The sequence below is a fragment of the Drosophila elegans genome, unplaced genomic scaffold (genome assembly GCF_018152505.1).
Source record: "Drosophila elegans isolate 14027-0461.03 unplaced genomic scaffold, ASM1815250v1 contig_183, whole genome shotgun sequence".
NCBI classification, from domain to species: domain Eukaryota; kingdom Metazoa; phylum Arthropoda; class Insecta; order Diptera; family Drosophilidae; genus Drosophila; species Drosophila elegans.
Window position 1 is genome coordinate 3,252,351 of NW_024545550.1, and position 14,752 is coordinate 3,267,102.

General features: G+C 45.3%; 2 protein-coding genes across 2 annotated transcripts; both read left to right on the plus strand.

Moving 5' to 3' along the window:
• Positions 1-261: 261 nt before the first annotated feature.
• LOC108138797 (phosphoenolpyruvate carboxykinase [GTP]) lies at positions 262-8,676 on the plus strand. The gene is made up of 2 exons (XM_017261281.2): positions 262-1,134; positions 6,688-8,676. The coding sequence occupies exons 1-2, from the start codon at positions 1,100-1,102 to the stop codon at positions 8,570-8,572; spliced, it is 1,920 nt and encodes a 639-aa protein (XP_017116770.1). The 5' UTR covers positions 262-1,099; the 3' UTR covers positions 8,573-8,676.
• Positions 8,677-11,263: 2,587 nt separating this feature from the next.
• On the plus strand, positions 11,264-13,887 carry LOC108138811 (phosphoenolpyruvate carboxykinase [GTP]). The gene is made up of 2 exons (XM_017261308.2): positions 11,264-11,602; positions 11,713-13,887. The coding sequence occupies exons 1-2, from the start codon at positions 11,571-11,573 to the stop codon at positions 13,622-13,624; spliced, it is 1,944 nt and encodes a 647-aa protein (XP_017116797.1). The 5' UTR covers positions 11,264-11,570; the 3' UTR covers positions 13,625-13,887.
• Positions 13,888-14,752: the final 865 nt, after the last annotated feature.

Consider the following 14,752-nt stretch of genomic DNA (forward strand, 5'->3'; position numbering starts at 1 on the left):
ATTGATAAGCTGAATGCAAGGGGGAAATTAATTACAAATTGTTATTATTTGTTATGGCATGTTTAATAATACTATTATTGTATTTGTCGTCAAAACTCGCAGTTTTCTATTTTAATTTACATACTTAAAAGAAAGAATATTAAGAGGACATATATTTTTTTTTAGCAGTAAACCACGTTTTGTCCATTGCTGCGAAGATTTATAAATAATACGTTATTTTAATCTATCATTGGATTTTGTGACAAAAACTTTCCGTTTTAAATTCTTAATAACTAATATTTCTTTCCAAATTTGTTTGAGTTTTTATTTCTCTTTACTTAATTACCATTACTTCAAATTGCAGCATGAAATAACATACTTTTTTCGCTGTGTAGAGGCAGATCAGTGATGGCGTAATCCACGGCCAGTGTGATAACACCGCAGACATTGCAAAATAGGTGCGCAGACCATACCCGCCAGACTGGTGTGCCCCGCTAAGGGGGCGTGGCCCGGCCTTTCCGGGCCCCTCTAGAGCTTTCCCAAGCCCGCCCGCTGAACATGCAGTGGGCGGCACGTAGCACGCGCGGCTAATGCAACTGCGGCAAAGTCGGGTCTTATCTTATCAGAGCGAAAGCCAAACATATAGTCCATATGCTTCAGCGGCAAGAATCGAAACGACTGGGATCGAATCGAATCGGATCGAATCGGATCGGATCGCATGAGAGCGACGGAGCAAAGACCCAAGTGGAACCGAAAAAGCAAAATGCTCGGCTGTGTGCGGACACATGTTACTTGAGCGCAGCGAGTGCCGCATGAAGTCAGTTTGGCTCGTTGTGCCAGAGCAGCAACAAGTGCCCCGCCGCCATATCTGAATCTGAATCCAAATCCGCAACATAAACTGTAGTTGAAACTGAAGCGCAACAAGTGCTTGAAGACTTATTCAGTGGAGAGTGCATTGGAGGCTGTGAGATAAATTCAAATTAAGTCGGCAATTTCATCAAATTAACAGAGGGCCCAACGAAACGGAGCGCAATAAATTAATTAAGGCAGATAAAAAATTGCAACTGCATTGGCTGCCAAGAGTATTTGTGGGCGAAAGTGAAAGCGACCAGGTGAAAGAATGCTGTTAAAAGGCGCGCAACTGCTGCGATGCGGGTGAGTCTAATGGGATTCCGTGGGATTGGCGCGATTCCAGGGTGGCGAAACCCCAAAGAAATATATTGACAGGAAACAATTGGTGGTAAATCAATACCCTACAGCTAAAGCTAATAGGAACCCCCCAAAAAAAATACAATAGCTGGGCGTTACACGAACGATAAATGGTCCTTTTGCAACAAGCGTCCTAAAAAAAAATGTAAATACTATGATGAATTTGTATGTATCAACTGCTAGTCATCATTAACATAGCGATAGCCATTTATCTAATCACTTAGCAGGGTACTTCATAAAAACAAAACAGTTCTTATCTAATGGGAATGCTAATAGATTATTATATATAAATAATTTGTTTTTAGTTGATTGTCCAAAATTGCTTTTGACGCAAGATTAACGGGTATGTCCAATAAATATTAAGTGACATATGTTTAAACTAATGAACTTTGTCAAATGTGATTGTATATTAAAGCAAAATTTCGTTCTTATAATAAAACATTCAATTTATTAATGTCGTTCTTTAATTGGTGAACAAACGAAAGAGCTCCAATATTAATGTAAATGTTTCTAAATAATGAAACAGTATAAATCATTATCTAGTCTACCTACTATTTCTGATTTAAAGGGAATGCAAATGCACTTTGAATAACATTGTGTGGTCTACTTGCCTTACAAGCTCTAAGGTTAATCAAACTTAGTATTTGCCATTCATTAGTAACTTACCTACCGCAACTAAGATTCGTAACTAGTAGTTATGATTCACTCTTATCGCGTGGCGGGAAAATTCCACGCTCTCGAAGCGTCCGTTACACTTTCATTCACGTAAACAAGAGGCATAATCATCCCCAACAACCGCCATCAATGTTAATGTCATCTTTGTAGCTCCCAAGATCATTGCACTCGCCGCTATATAAAGAGTTCTGAATCTCTTAGTGGCTGTGATTTTGCATACATCAATTTCCCTCTCGCAAAAAGCTTTAGTTTATTATAATAGGTTTCTCATGTTTACACATATGAAAGAGTAACGAACTCATCTTAAGATGTTGGACAAACATTTATGTTTGGGGTTAAGCATTTCATTGACCTACAGCTTTTGCTTAACTAATTTTTCTTATGCATCTTCTACACTGCAAAAAAATTATGAACGAGCTTATGGGGAACTTGATTTAATAAAAACCATTTTGTGATAAAAAAAAAACTTTTCCACACCATACGGATTTTTTTTTAAATGTTTTATCGTTTTGATTAATGTTTAAAATTTAATGCTCGCATAGTGCATATTTGAGTGCCGCTACGAGTATTTATTTGTTGAATTCAGAAAAAAAACTCATTGTGTCCTAACGTTAATAAAAATAATCAATATAAAAAATATTTAATTGTTAATGGTATTTTAAAGACATTTTCGTTTGAAGTGTAATGAACTTGAAGAATCAGCTTCATAGAGAACAAAGAAAAATTTTTCAATGCCTACTTTCAGGCGACAGGTGAGTGACCAAAGCCATAGAAGTTGTCTTCAGACGCCTGTGTTTATGCAACACTTTTTTCTAAAACGTTTTGTTCAATGAAAAGCTTTTCGATTCCCGCCTTTTCTTTTGTTTCGCTTTTTATCAGCGTTTCTTCATTATTTTTGTAATTTTGTTTTGGCTCGTTTTCTCAGTGTGTGTGTGAATGTGTGATCGTTGGCAAGTTGTTCGACTGGCTCTGCCTCTCTTTTTTTTGTGCTTGTGTGTGGGTGTGACGCTATTGGGCGAGCAAAATAAAAACAAAGCACTGCATATAGGTTTTTTGAGGCCGCCTAGCAACCAAAAGTCTTGAAATCTTGGCCCGCCTGTTGACTGTTTTTTACTTTTGGCTTCTGTTTTGATGGGGTGGCGTGTTTTGGCGTTTTTTGTCGATTTTTTGGCCGATAAACCCACTCATAACCCACCAGCTGCACCAGTTAATCCCCCTATATAACACTCTGGTTTTGTCTTTCTTCGAATAGGGATGGGTGTATCCAAGAGATACTTTCCCGTTTCGTTGAACTGCCATTGACGATAACCTTTAGACACAGCGACGACAGCGAAGTAACAACAAAAATAAATAATATTATTGTTGACGCCGTCGCGGGTCTGAGTCTTTTTTTGTTTTGCAGGCCGAGCCCCCGTTTGCCATATTCGCCATAGCAAGTAGCAAATAGCAAATAGCCTTATTTATGCAGGGCAGGAATGAAAACAATTTCTTAAATATTATAAATGTTATTCATGCTTATCGGTTGCGAGGGACACGCGCCTTTTTCGAAGGCCCCATCGATCAGGCAATGCTTAACTGAACATAGGAAATAAGGCTCATAGTCTGCTAATGATGTCTTATCAGTTAATGGTTTGTTTACCACACTTTCCCAGAATTCCCAGAAACTTCTAGATAAGATTCAATGGAAATAATGACGATTTGTTTGCAACCTTCCCAAAAAGTGATTCATTCCCATTCATTAATTAAGCTGCATGCAACCAATTCCAAGCAAAGCTTTTCTAAGTACAATTTACTCCATGTAATTCATGGAATCAACCAGACCAGACCAGACCAGACCCCATACAACCATTACCTTATACACATTATTCCACTCGCGGAATAATTTAATCTACAAATATGTACATTTCAATATGGTAGCGTGGGCAGTCTGGGATCGCTTATCAGTCGGTAAACAAAATACCAAATTAGTTGCTTATACATTTTGTGGACTTTGATATGCGGTAATGAGCATTCTACTACAGCATTTGTATACGTATAAACTATCCTCCAGACTGGAAGCAATAAAATCCAGTTCACACTAGGTAAGGTACACCTTATGCGTAGTTTATTAAAGGAATGAATTTATAAGAACAAAAGTAGAACAATTAGTCCATGAACATTGGACTACGATTAGTCATTTAGAAATATTTTCTTTGTTATTTTGAAATGTTTTTAATAATAACATTTCCTTACGTATTTATAAATACTGATTGACGATGATTAAAGTGTAGCCAGCGGAAAACTTTGCATCTCGGGCACTGATAGACATTTTTCCTCTCAACTAATCGCACGTCATAACTATTGTTTATAGCTGAAGCGTAATTTGATTTTAAACAAAGTATTATTTGTGTGTACGCACTCTTTTCGTCTTTTAGTTTAAGTACCCATAAAATTGTGGTACTCACCACTCGATGGTCTGCTGAATCCTCAAGCTGATAAGCCGCAGATTGTGGCTGCCCTTCGCCTCCATTTGATATAATGTTCTTTCATTGAATCTAAGGCGAAGGGCCAAGGCTAATGAACCCTCTGATGGAACCAGTTTCGTTTGTTTCGTCAGACTGCAAGTACAGTGTTTGGTTGTGGAAAATCTTTTGAATCAGCTGACACCCCAATGACTGTTGCCAAGCGATTTGGGGGGACAAAATTTGTATCCCACTAACCGTAGTATTAATAGACTGATGTGTTCTTTTTCCAAATAAAACCACACACACATCAGAGGAACACGCGCTGGCTGAAAACTCAACGAATGTGTTTAATGCGTATTTTTTGCAATAAAAAACAAAAATAATCGCGTAAACAGAAAGAGGAAGTCTACGAAGTGGGAAATACGCTCGAATCCCAGATAAATGCTTACTCATTGCAGTAGTTTAGTGGGTGACAAACTAATGGCTCAGTTTCAAGAGCTTTGTGGTAGGGTATGTCAGGCCAAAATGGGATGCCAACTGTGCGGATTGGTCAACATTTGTGGCGTCATTAGGAGCCTGCTAGTTGCCATTTCAAAAGACCAGGGGAATGAATTCTCGCGCCCATTCTCTTATCTCCCGAAATAGCACCGAATACGCAGCGGATTTTCAGCCTCCAATTGAGGCGCGTGTCCCTAATCAAAGCCACTGCGACAAGTCGAGTGCTGCTCAAATAATTAGCTGCTGGTGTCAACAGCGATACTCGTGCGGTGCGATTCGGATTGAAGCGGTTTGCCCATTAATGCTCTAATCAATATCGTACTAAACGAGGCTGGCAAATAAAGTTCTCACACGCCAAAGCCACGATAAAAGCCAGACGCATGCCATGAAAAGTCAAAACCAAAAGCCAGTTAATATGATTAAATTAAGTTTTAATTTTCATTTAATTTAGCCAATCAATTAAGCCGTCTTCTGCTATGCAGGGCTCAGAATTGGCAAAGCAGAGACATTGAGAGACATCGCTGTGTTCATTATTCATGCCATGCAGACAACTTATGCTAATATAAACCAGGCCAGATTGGTATAGTTATACTTATGCCATATATGTTTGTTGGGCGTGTGGCGGAGAAAACTGCGCAGTTCCGAAATTATAAGACATTTATTAATTTCGGAGGGCATTTCTATGGTTCACCAGACGTTCATCGCCGCTGACGTCACAAGTGGGGCAACCCTGAGCGCGTGTAAACGACCATTCCGCTGGTGAATTGGAGGCGGGGCATCGCCGCTGGACTTTGAACCCCATGTAAGCGAGAGCTGTCTGACAGACATGTGTATCTCGGCAATATGTGCCGGAAACGAGGTTGTAGTACCACCAGTAGATACCACCAGGCTACCTGCTTTTCGCGTATCTGCCAAAACCAAAACAAAAACAGAGAGCATGCGAAAAGATGATGAAAGATTGCATCATGCGGCCGGGGGAGCTCCAGCTGAACCCGCTTCTAACGAAAGAGTTGTGGGCTGGGCGCAATACGAAGGTTGGATCCCCATCTCCTTCACCATCTCCATCTCCATCTCCATCACCATCACCATCCATCCCCCAGATCACCGATCAGCGATCACAGAGCTCTGTGCGAATTGCGGCGAGCAGCAAGTTTCTCGAGTTTGGAGTGGAGCTCTCCATAAAACCTGAACGACCAGACGAACAGCTGATCAGCCAGTTTGGTTGTATCTTTGCTGTTTGTTTGTATTTCGATTTTTATTTGTATTCGTTTCTTTCGCGGCACTGGGTCTTTTCCAGCGGCGGTGCGTTACCGCTTAGAATTTCAAATTCACGTTACGAGGTCCGCCAAGGGGGTACAGTTGTGCTCGCCTCGGCTAGTCAGCTGTACGACCAGCGGTAGCTGTAGGTAGAGTAACTCAAAAGGTCTACGGTACCCTTTTACCTAACGGCTACCCAACCTATGGTAATATTGATCAAATTACATGTAAGAAAAAGTACATATTACACATTTTATCTGAAGATAATAATTCACAAATTACATTGAAAGATTGGAGTATATATGCGATTAGGATTTTCTTCTCTTTTCATTTCTCAAACATCGAAGTCTTACCTTTGCTGGTAATATTGTTACTAACCTAAAAACATTTAAATAAACCCCTTAAATTACTTTCATAGATCTATTTTGATTTATTTTGCCCAGATATGATTAGATATATAGCTTTGCTGGACAATCCAGTGTTGTTATTACTAGAGTACTTAAGTAGGTACTACTTAGACAAAGGTATTACTATCTTTAACTTAGCTTTATTAAGATAAGATAATATATGATTAGTTTAGCCTTGGTTTCATGTCTAATGTATTTCCTTCTCCATGGTATTACAGTTTGGTCTCCCCACCCAGGAGCTACAACTTCCGCCTGACCTGTCGCTTCCTGTCCGTCCAGTATGGCGATGCCAAGGTGCTCACCCCCGCCGTGAAACAGTATGTGGAGAAGTGCGTGGATCTCTGCCAGCCGGAGAGGGTGCACATCTGCGATGGCACCGAGGGCGAGAGCAAGTTGCTCCAGGGCCTGATGGTGAAACAGGGAACCATCGTTCCACTGCCCAAGTACGACAACTGCTGGCTGGCACGAACCAATCCGACGGATGTGGCCCGGGTGGAGGGCAAGACGTTCATCTCCACGGATTGCAAGGAGCAGACGGTTCCGGTGACGGAGAAGGCCACTCCGGGAATGCTGGGCAACTGGATGTCGGAGGAGGATCTGCAGGCGGCGATCAAGGAGAGGTTTCCGGGTTGCATGAAGGGGCGCACCATGTACGTCATTCCGTTCAGCATGGGTCCAGTGGGCTCACCCCTCTCCAAAATCGGCATCGAGATCACCGACTCTCCCTACGTCGTGGAGTCCATGAAGATCATGACGCGGGCGGGCAATCCGGTGCTTGAGTACCTGCAGTGTGGAGATGGCCAGTTTGTCAAGTGTCTGCACTCGGTGGGCACTCCCAAAAGTGGTGTCCAGGTGATGCCATCCTGGCCCTGCGATCCCGAACGCACCATTGTCCTGCACAAGCCAGCGGAGAACGAGATTGTGTCCTATGGTTCGGGGTATGGTGGTAACTCCCTGCTGGGCAAGAAGTGTTTTGCCCTGAGGATCGGCAGCACCATTGCCAAGAGGGAGGGCTGGCTGGCCGAGCACATGCTGATCCTGGGCATCACGAATCCGCAGGGCAAGAAGATCTACATAGCTGCCGCCTTTCCCTCGGCCTGTGGCAAGACCAACCTGGCCATGATGACCCCCACTCTGCCGGGCTACAAGGTGGAGTGTGTGGGCGACGACATCGCCTGGATGAAGTTCGACAAGAAGGGAGTGCTGCGAGCGATCAACCCCGAGAACGGGTTCTTCGGCGTGGCCCCGGGCACTTCGAGGGCCACCAATCCCATAGCCATGGACACGATATTCCGGAACACGGTCTTCACGAACGTGGCCTCCACATCCGACGGCGGTGTTTACTGGGAGGGCATGGATAAGGACCAGCTGAAGGGGGTCACGGTCACGGATTGGCTGGGCAAACTGTGGTCCCAGGAGTCGGGAAAGCCGGCTGCCCATCCCAACTCGCGATTCTGCTCCCCAGCCGCCCAGTGCCCCATCATCGATCCCGCCTGGGAGGACAGCGAGGGAGTGCCCATCTCGGCCATTCTCTTCGGCGGTCGTCGTCCCGCCGGAGTGCCGCTGGTGTACGAGGCGCGGGACTGGAGGCACGGCGTCTTCATGGGCGCCTCCATGCGGAGCGAGGCAACCGCAGCCGCCGAGTTCAAGGGCAAGGTGATCATGCACGATCCCTTCGCCATGCGACCCTTCTTTGGCTACAACTTCGGCGACTATCTGGGCCACTGGCTGAGCATGGAGCAGCGTGGAGAGGTGCCCAAGATCTTCAACGTCAACTGGTTCCGCAAGAGCGCCGAGGGCAAGTTCTTGTGGCCCGGATTCGGCGAGAACTCCCGCGTCCTGGACTGGATCTTCCGGCGGGTGGAGGGAGAGCAGTGCTTCGAGGACTCCCCCATCGGCCGGCTGCCTGCCAAGGATTCACTGAACCTGCAGTGCCTCAAAGAGGACATCGATCTCGACCAGCTGTTCGACCTGCCCAAGGACTTCTGGGAGCAGGAGGTGTGCGCCATCGAGAAGTACTTCGAGGAGCAGGTGGGCCACCACCTGCCGCAGCCCGTGGCCGAGCAGCTCAGGGAGTTGAAGGCGCGTGTGGCGGACATGTGATGTGTGTGTTCCATAGGTTGCTCCCTAATCTAAGACCTAATTGCCCATAGCCTATAGACTATTGCCTAAAATAAAACGAAACGAATGAGATTTTTATAGCGAAATTTGGCTGGTTTTTTATTTGGGGCTGGGAATGGGAATGGGAATGGGAATCGGAATGCGAATCGGGATTGGGGCGTGGCCTGGACGCAGCTTATCAGTGGTCGCCGGGGCGGAGGCCCGTCCGCAATTGGCGTAAACAAGCGTATAAATCCATAATGCCGTTTAACCTAACTTATCAACAGATCGGGGCGATGAAAAACAAGCAAATAAAATCCCACAAGAAGCCAAAAAACTTTATAAAAGAATTGTGTTTTTTTTTTTTTTTTTGGTTTGGTTTTTGGGCGGGGTGGGTTGCCAAGGCCTGATTGCAAAACTGGAAGCGTGTGTGGTGTGATGTACACTCTGGGGTGCAAAGTGATAAGAAACCAAAGAGCCAAGAATTCAAAAGGCCAACAAACAAAAGGCTAAGAAATTAAGCCACTAAAAACAAAGGCCCCTTCTGAAATCCATAATTGTGGATGATGATTTCCCTAGGAAAATTTTCCTCGTCACCAGTAGAGATCCGGGTGTGATCTATATTTAGTCGAGCTCAGAGGCTCGTCCGCTGATAACCCACCCGACTGCTCCACATCGATGCCCAAACAGATCGCATATTGATTATGCATATATTCAGCGGATCGATTGTCTATTGACGTAAATTCCGTATAAGCCCGACTCATCGAAATGCGCCAACCAACTTAGCAAGAGGTGAGAACAGGAGCCAAGCAGTTAGAGTCCAAGTCTGGGTCCAGCAATTAGCGTCGATGATGAAGATTATCAGGCCCAACTAGAAAAACAAGTCCATAGTTTATAAATAAACCAACCGAAAAACGAGGCGACGCGTGTAGATGAATTCGCTTAAAATCGAAACTGGACTTGTCGTAAAGGGCGGGAAGGGGACAGGAGTAGGGGCAGCCAAGGACCAAGGACTACGGGCTGACCAGGTTTCCACAAGGCCGTTGGAGACGCCAGTCCCTTCTGGGTCTAGGCTAAGTGAGCGGTAAAAAATAACCTGATTGCCAACGGTCACCAAAAGCGGTAATTGCAAAAGGAGAAAATATATGTGTCTGAATTTCTTGTCAGTACTTTGCTTAAAGAACTTAAAAGTTATCCTACCTATAACAAACAGCAATTTTTGAATGACTATAAATTGTACACCATTTATATACACCTACATAGGATATAGATTGATCTGATAAAAGTTTATCTAAATATATTGTATTCTGCCACCATCAAATGATTCCACGGTTAACAAACCAAAATATAAATAAAAGCACATATGAATTGCTAATAATATGCCAAAAATGAATTTAAATGGGTAAAGGATTTTAACTTTGAACAACTGCTTTTTAATATAAATATGAAATTAAATTTGTATATATAAAAAAAAGTGCTCTAAATATGTATTCTATTTATTATTATTTTACCAAAAAATTGTTTTGAATGTTTATAAACCAAAATATAAATAAAAAAACACATATGAAATGTTAAAAATATGCCGAAACCTCTTCTGAATACAAACCATTGATAAAATGTTTATTTAAGAGTCTAAATTCAGTTCTAATAAAAATGTAGGAAAATTTTGTAATTAAAAATGTTAAAAACTGGTTTACCTTACCGCGAATGGTGAACTTTTGCTGTGAGTGGCCAGAGGATTCTGGGGCTTCTTGGTAACTGGAATGAGGGGGTGGGGTGGCAAAGTCACCCCACCAGCAGCACCTTCATTTCTCCTTCCCCAGTGACAAAAACACAAGAGAGGCCACATGACAACCAATTGGTCTATTCTTGGTGCGCCACCAGAGTCACATGAATGCTGGCCTCCAAGACGGCCATGGCCAATTGTGGAGGCCCGGACCGGGACGCATCTGGATGGTAAGAGGGGGCCGGATTGGCATACAAATTTTCCGTCACCGATTCTGCAAATAAGCGAAAGTTTTTTCGATTTGGCGATGGGCCAAAATGGTACGTACTATAAAAGACATGTGGTCAGCAGGCGTAGGAGGACGCGTGTGGAGATGAGGGTGGAGGTGGAGGCCCAATCCCACTAAAACCAATGCTGCACTCTCCAATTGCAGCTATAGACACATCCAGAATTTACCCAGCTGCTGGGAAAGACAACTGCTGTTGCCTCAGCTGTCCATGAACTGGTTTCTATTTTCGTTCCGCTCGTATACGTATTCGTATCGCATAAAATCATAAACAAAATAATTAAATTAACAGCGCGAAAGTGGCAAATATCAGTGGGTTGGGGTGTCAAAATAACAACAATCGCTTATCAATGCAAACGCACTAGAAAGAGCCACTCGAAAATAGCAGTCTGCTGTTGCCATGCCCCGTATATACACACACACACATATATTATATTATGTAGTGTAGTGTAAGCATACCCCGGATTTAGGAGCACCCCCCACCCCACCTCATCGACACTGTGAAAAACCAAAACAATCGCCGAGCCTCCGGCGAACGACCAATCAGCTCGTCCGGATTTTGACCCGATGCGATGGTGATGGTGATCGTAAACCCGATTCCGAGGCGATCGGCCGACTTGTTCTAGTCGCCTCGACGACGAGGCATCGCCGGCAGCGTATAAAAGGCCCCGGATCGGAACAGTGGGCATCAGTTACTCGTGGCCAGAGTAGATGGAAAGATCAAGTGAGAAGCCAAAGCCAAAGCCTGCTTTCAGTGGTCTGAAAACCGAGTTGATGTTTGACAAGAAACTGTGGAAGAACATATGAACGTGAAGTCCGCCCCAGTTGAACAATAATTGTGATAATTACCCATTGTGATAAGCGAATTAAGCAAAGTGCCAAAAAAAAAAAAAACTCTTTAGCGCCTACAAAAAAGCGTAGAACAAAATCTAACATAATATTCCAAAGTTTTCTTTTGAGAGAAATCGATAAAATACAAAGCAATCAAAATGCCTGAGCTCATTGAACAAAGCAAAATTATGTAAGTATTTGAGATCACTTTAAATGCATTAAATGGGGATATATTGGATATTTGGGGTTCCCACTTAAAAAGTCCTTTAACTTAATGTCCACTTTCCATTTCCCCTGCAGCTCCGGCAATGTATGCGGTCTGCCCCAGTTGCACAAGCGGCGCCAGGACAACTGCGGCCTGTACAGCCACATCCGCGGCATCCCCATCTCGTACGGCAATGTGGACGCGCTGACCGCCGGAGTGCGCAACTTCGTGGAGGAGGGCATCGCCCTGTGCCAGCCCGACCAGGTGCACATCTGCGACGGCAGCGAGCAGGAGAACAAGCTGCTGATCAAGGTCCTGCTGGAGGCGGGCACCATTGTGCCGCTGCCCAAGTACGACAACTGCTGGCTGGCCCGCACCAATCCGGCGGACGTGGCCCGCGTGGAGTCGCGCACCTTCATCTGCACGGAGCGGCGGGAGGAGACGATCCCAACCGCCGCCGAGGGCGTCAAGGGCGCCCTGGGTAACTGGATCTCGCCCAGCGACATGGAGGCTGCAGTGCAGCAGCGCTTCCCCGGCTGCATGAAGGGGCGCACCATGTACGTGGTGCCCTTCAGCATGGGCCCCGTCGGCTCGCCGCTCTCCAAGATCGGCATCGAGATTACAGACTCCGCCTACGTGGTGGCGTCCATGCGCATCATGACCCGCATGGGAGCCGCCGTCCTGCGCCAGCTGGCCAAGAAGGAGGAGTTCGTCCGCGCCCTCCATTCGGTGGGTGCCCCGGCCAACGGACAGGTGGAGCAGCCCTCCTGGCCGTGCGATCCCGAACGCACCATCATTCTGCACAAGCCCGCCGAGAATTTGATTGTGTCCTATGGTTCGGGGTATGGTGGTAACTCCCTGCTGGGCAAGAAGTGCTTTGCCCTGAGGATCGGCAGCACCATTGCCAAGAGGGAGGGCTGGCTGGCCGAGCACATGCTGATCCTGGGCATCACCGATCCCAAGGGCGAGAAGAAGTACATCACCGCCGCCTTTCCTTCGGCCTGTGGCAAGACCAATCTGGCCATGCTTAACCCCTCGCTGGCCAACTACAAGGTGGAGTGTGTGGGCGACGACATCGCCTGGATGAAGTTCGACTCGCAGGGCGTGCTGCGGGCCATCAACCCGGAGAACGGGTTCTTTGGCGTGGCCCCGGGCACCTCGATGGAGACCAATCCCATTGCCATGAAGACCGTCTTCCAGAACACCATCTTCACGAACGTGGCCTCCACCTCCGACGGCGGCGTCTTCTGGGAGGGCATGGAGAGCAGTCTGGCCCCCAATGTCCAGATCACCGACTGGCTGGGCAAGCCCTGGACCAAGGAGTCCGGCAAGCCGGCCGCCCATCCCAACTCCCGCTTCTGCACCCCGGCCGCCCAGTGCCCGATCATCGACGGCGCCTGGGAGGATCCGGCGGGAGTGCCCATCTCGGCCATGCTCTTCGGAGGACGTCGTCCCGCTGGAGTGCCGCTGATCTACGAGGCACGCGACTGGACGCACGGCGTCTTCATTGGCGCCGCCATGCGGAGCGAGGCTACCGCCGCCGCCGAGCATGTGGGCAAGGTGATCATGCACGATCCCTTCGCCATGCGGCCCTTCTTCGGCTACAACTTCGGCGACTACGTGGCCCACTGGCTGAGCATGGAGCAGCGCGGCCAGGTGCCCAAGATCTTCCACGTCAACTGGTTCCGCAAGAGCGCCGAGGGCAAGTTCATGTGGCCCGGATACGGCGAGAACTCGCGCGTCCTGGACTGGATCCTGCGCAGGATCAATGGCGAGGCCTGCTCCGTGGACTCGGCCATTGGACACATTCCCGCCGAGGGAGCCCTCAACCTGGCTGGCATGAAGGAGCAGGTGGACGAGGCTGAGATCTTCTCGCTGCCCAAGGAGTTCTGGTCGCAGGAGGTCAAGGACATCCGCACCTACTTCGAGTCGCAAGTGGGCGCCGATCTGCCAGCCAGCATTTATCAGCAGCTGGATGAGCTGTCTGCCCGCGTCGCCAACCTCTAAGAAGGGTTGATGAAGTGCATCCTAACATAAACATCTTTACCCGCCCCAAATACCTGCTCGCCATCTGTACTATCCCGTACCGCCCCCCCATACTCACCCCTACTATGTTATCCTGTACCCCAACACCATATTTAGTCGTTTCCCTAGTGTTTAAGCCGAAGACTTCCAAACTATTTATTGCATAAGCAGCTTTAAGTTTAGCCAGTAAGCCAACATACAAAAAACGTGAAAAAAATAAAACAGATGATTTTATAACCTACAAATTATGCGAGTATTTATTTAGCACGAGGAACCCAACAATGTTAAGTTGTTTTTCATAGGCTTTGCATAAAATCACAAAGAAAAACAAACTCGAATAAAATAATAGAAATAAAGGAAAGCAGTTAGTTAAGCTTAAAAGATTTTTAAAGTCATGACTTATAAATTATACTCTTATATGTGCCAAATGCATTCGTTGGGCAACGATTTTTAATAGAAAGCTTAAATTCCTTGAAACAAAACAAATTTTAGTATTTGTTAATTGTTTCTCACTACAAATATTTTTTTATATTCTGTAGAATATAACGATAGCTTTGAAAACTACATCTATCGACTTTAATAGTTTCGATTAACTGGAATAACTTATCTTTGTTTAATTATTTCAAACTAAATTTATAAAACTAGAAACTTCTCTAAAAATAAAGCTTTTCTGTCGCATTTCCATAAAACTTGGCTTCATTTGCAAAGCAAACAATTTAATTTACAAATTACTTAATAAGCCAATATTAATTAAATTACCTTATTTAGCGAATTTCAAGTTTTTAAGTTTCTTAGCACTTTACCAACTTTTTTAAAATGTTATAAACGAATTTGTTTTGATAAAACATTAAATAACTTTAGAGTAAATTGGAAATGTATAGTACCCTTGATTTAATAATATAAATAGCTACAATAGTGGGATTTTTTATTAAATCTGCTCCTTGCAATTTCAAGTATTTCTTTTTTAATTATTCATTGGAAATGGATTATATAACATAAAACCGTTAGATGAAAACCAATCATCTCCTGCAACGGCAGTCTTAGCCATTGCAATCCGCAGCTTTTACCGGCTCCGTTTTCCAGTCCCATTGGAAGGCCTTGAAAAGCTTG

Bases quoted from the DNA above. Each gene is read 5' to 3' on its own strand.
- LOC108138797 (XM_017261281.2), top strand. From the start codon at position 1,100: ATGCTGTTAAAAGGCGCGCAACTGCTGCGATGCGG. The intron at 1,135-6,687 runs GTGAGTCTAATG...ATGGTATTACAG, and splicing joins GCGCAACTGCTGCGATGCGG to TTTGGTCTCCCCACCCAGGA.
- LOC108138811 (XM_017261308.2), top strand. From the start codon at position 11,571: ATGCCTGAGCTCATTGAACAAAGCAAAATTAT. The intron at 11,603-11,712 runs GTAAGTATTTGA...TTTCCCCTGCAG, and splicing joins ATTGAACAAAGCAAAATTAT to CTCCGGCAATGTATGCGGTC.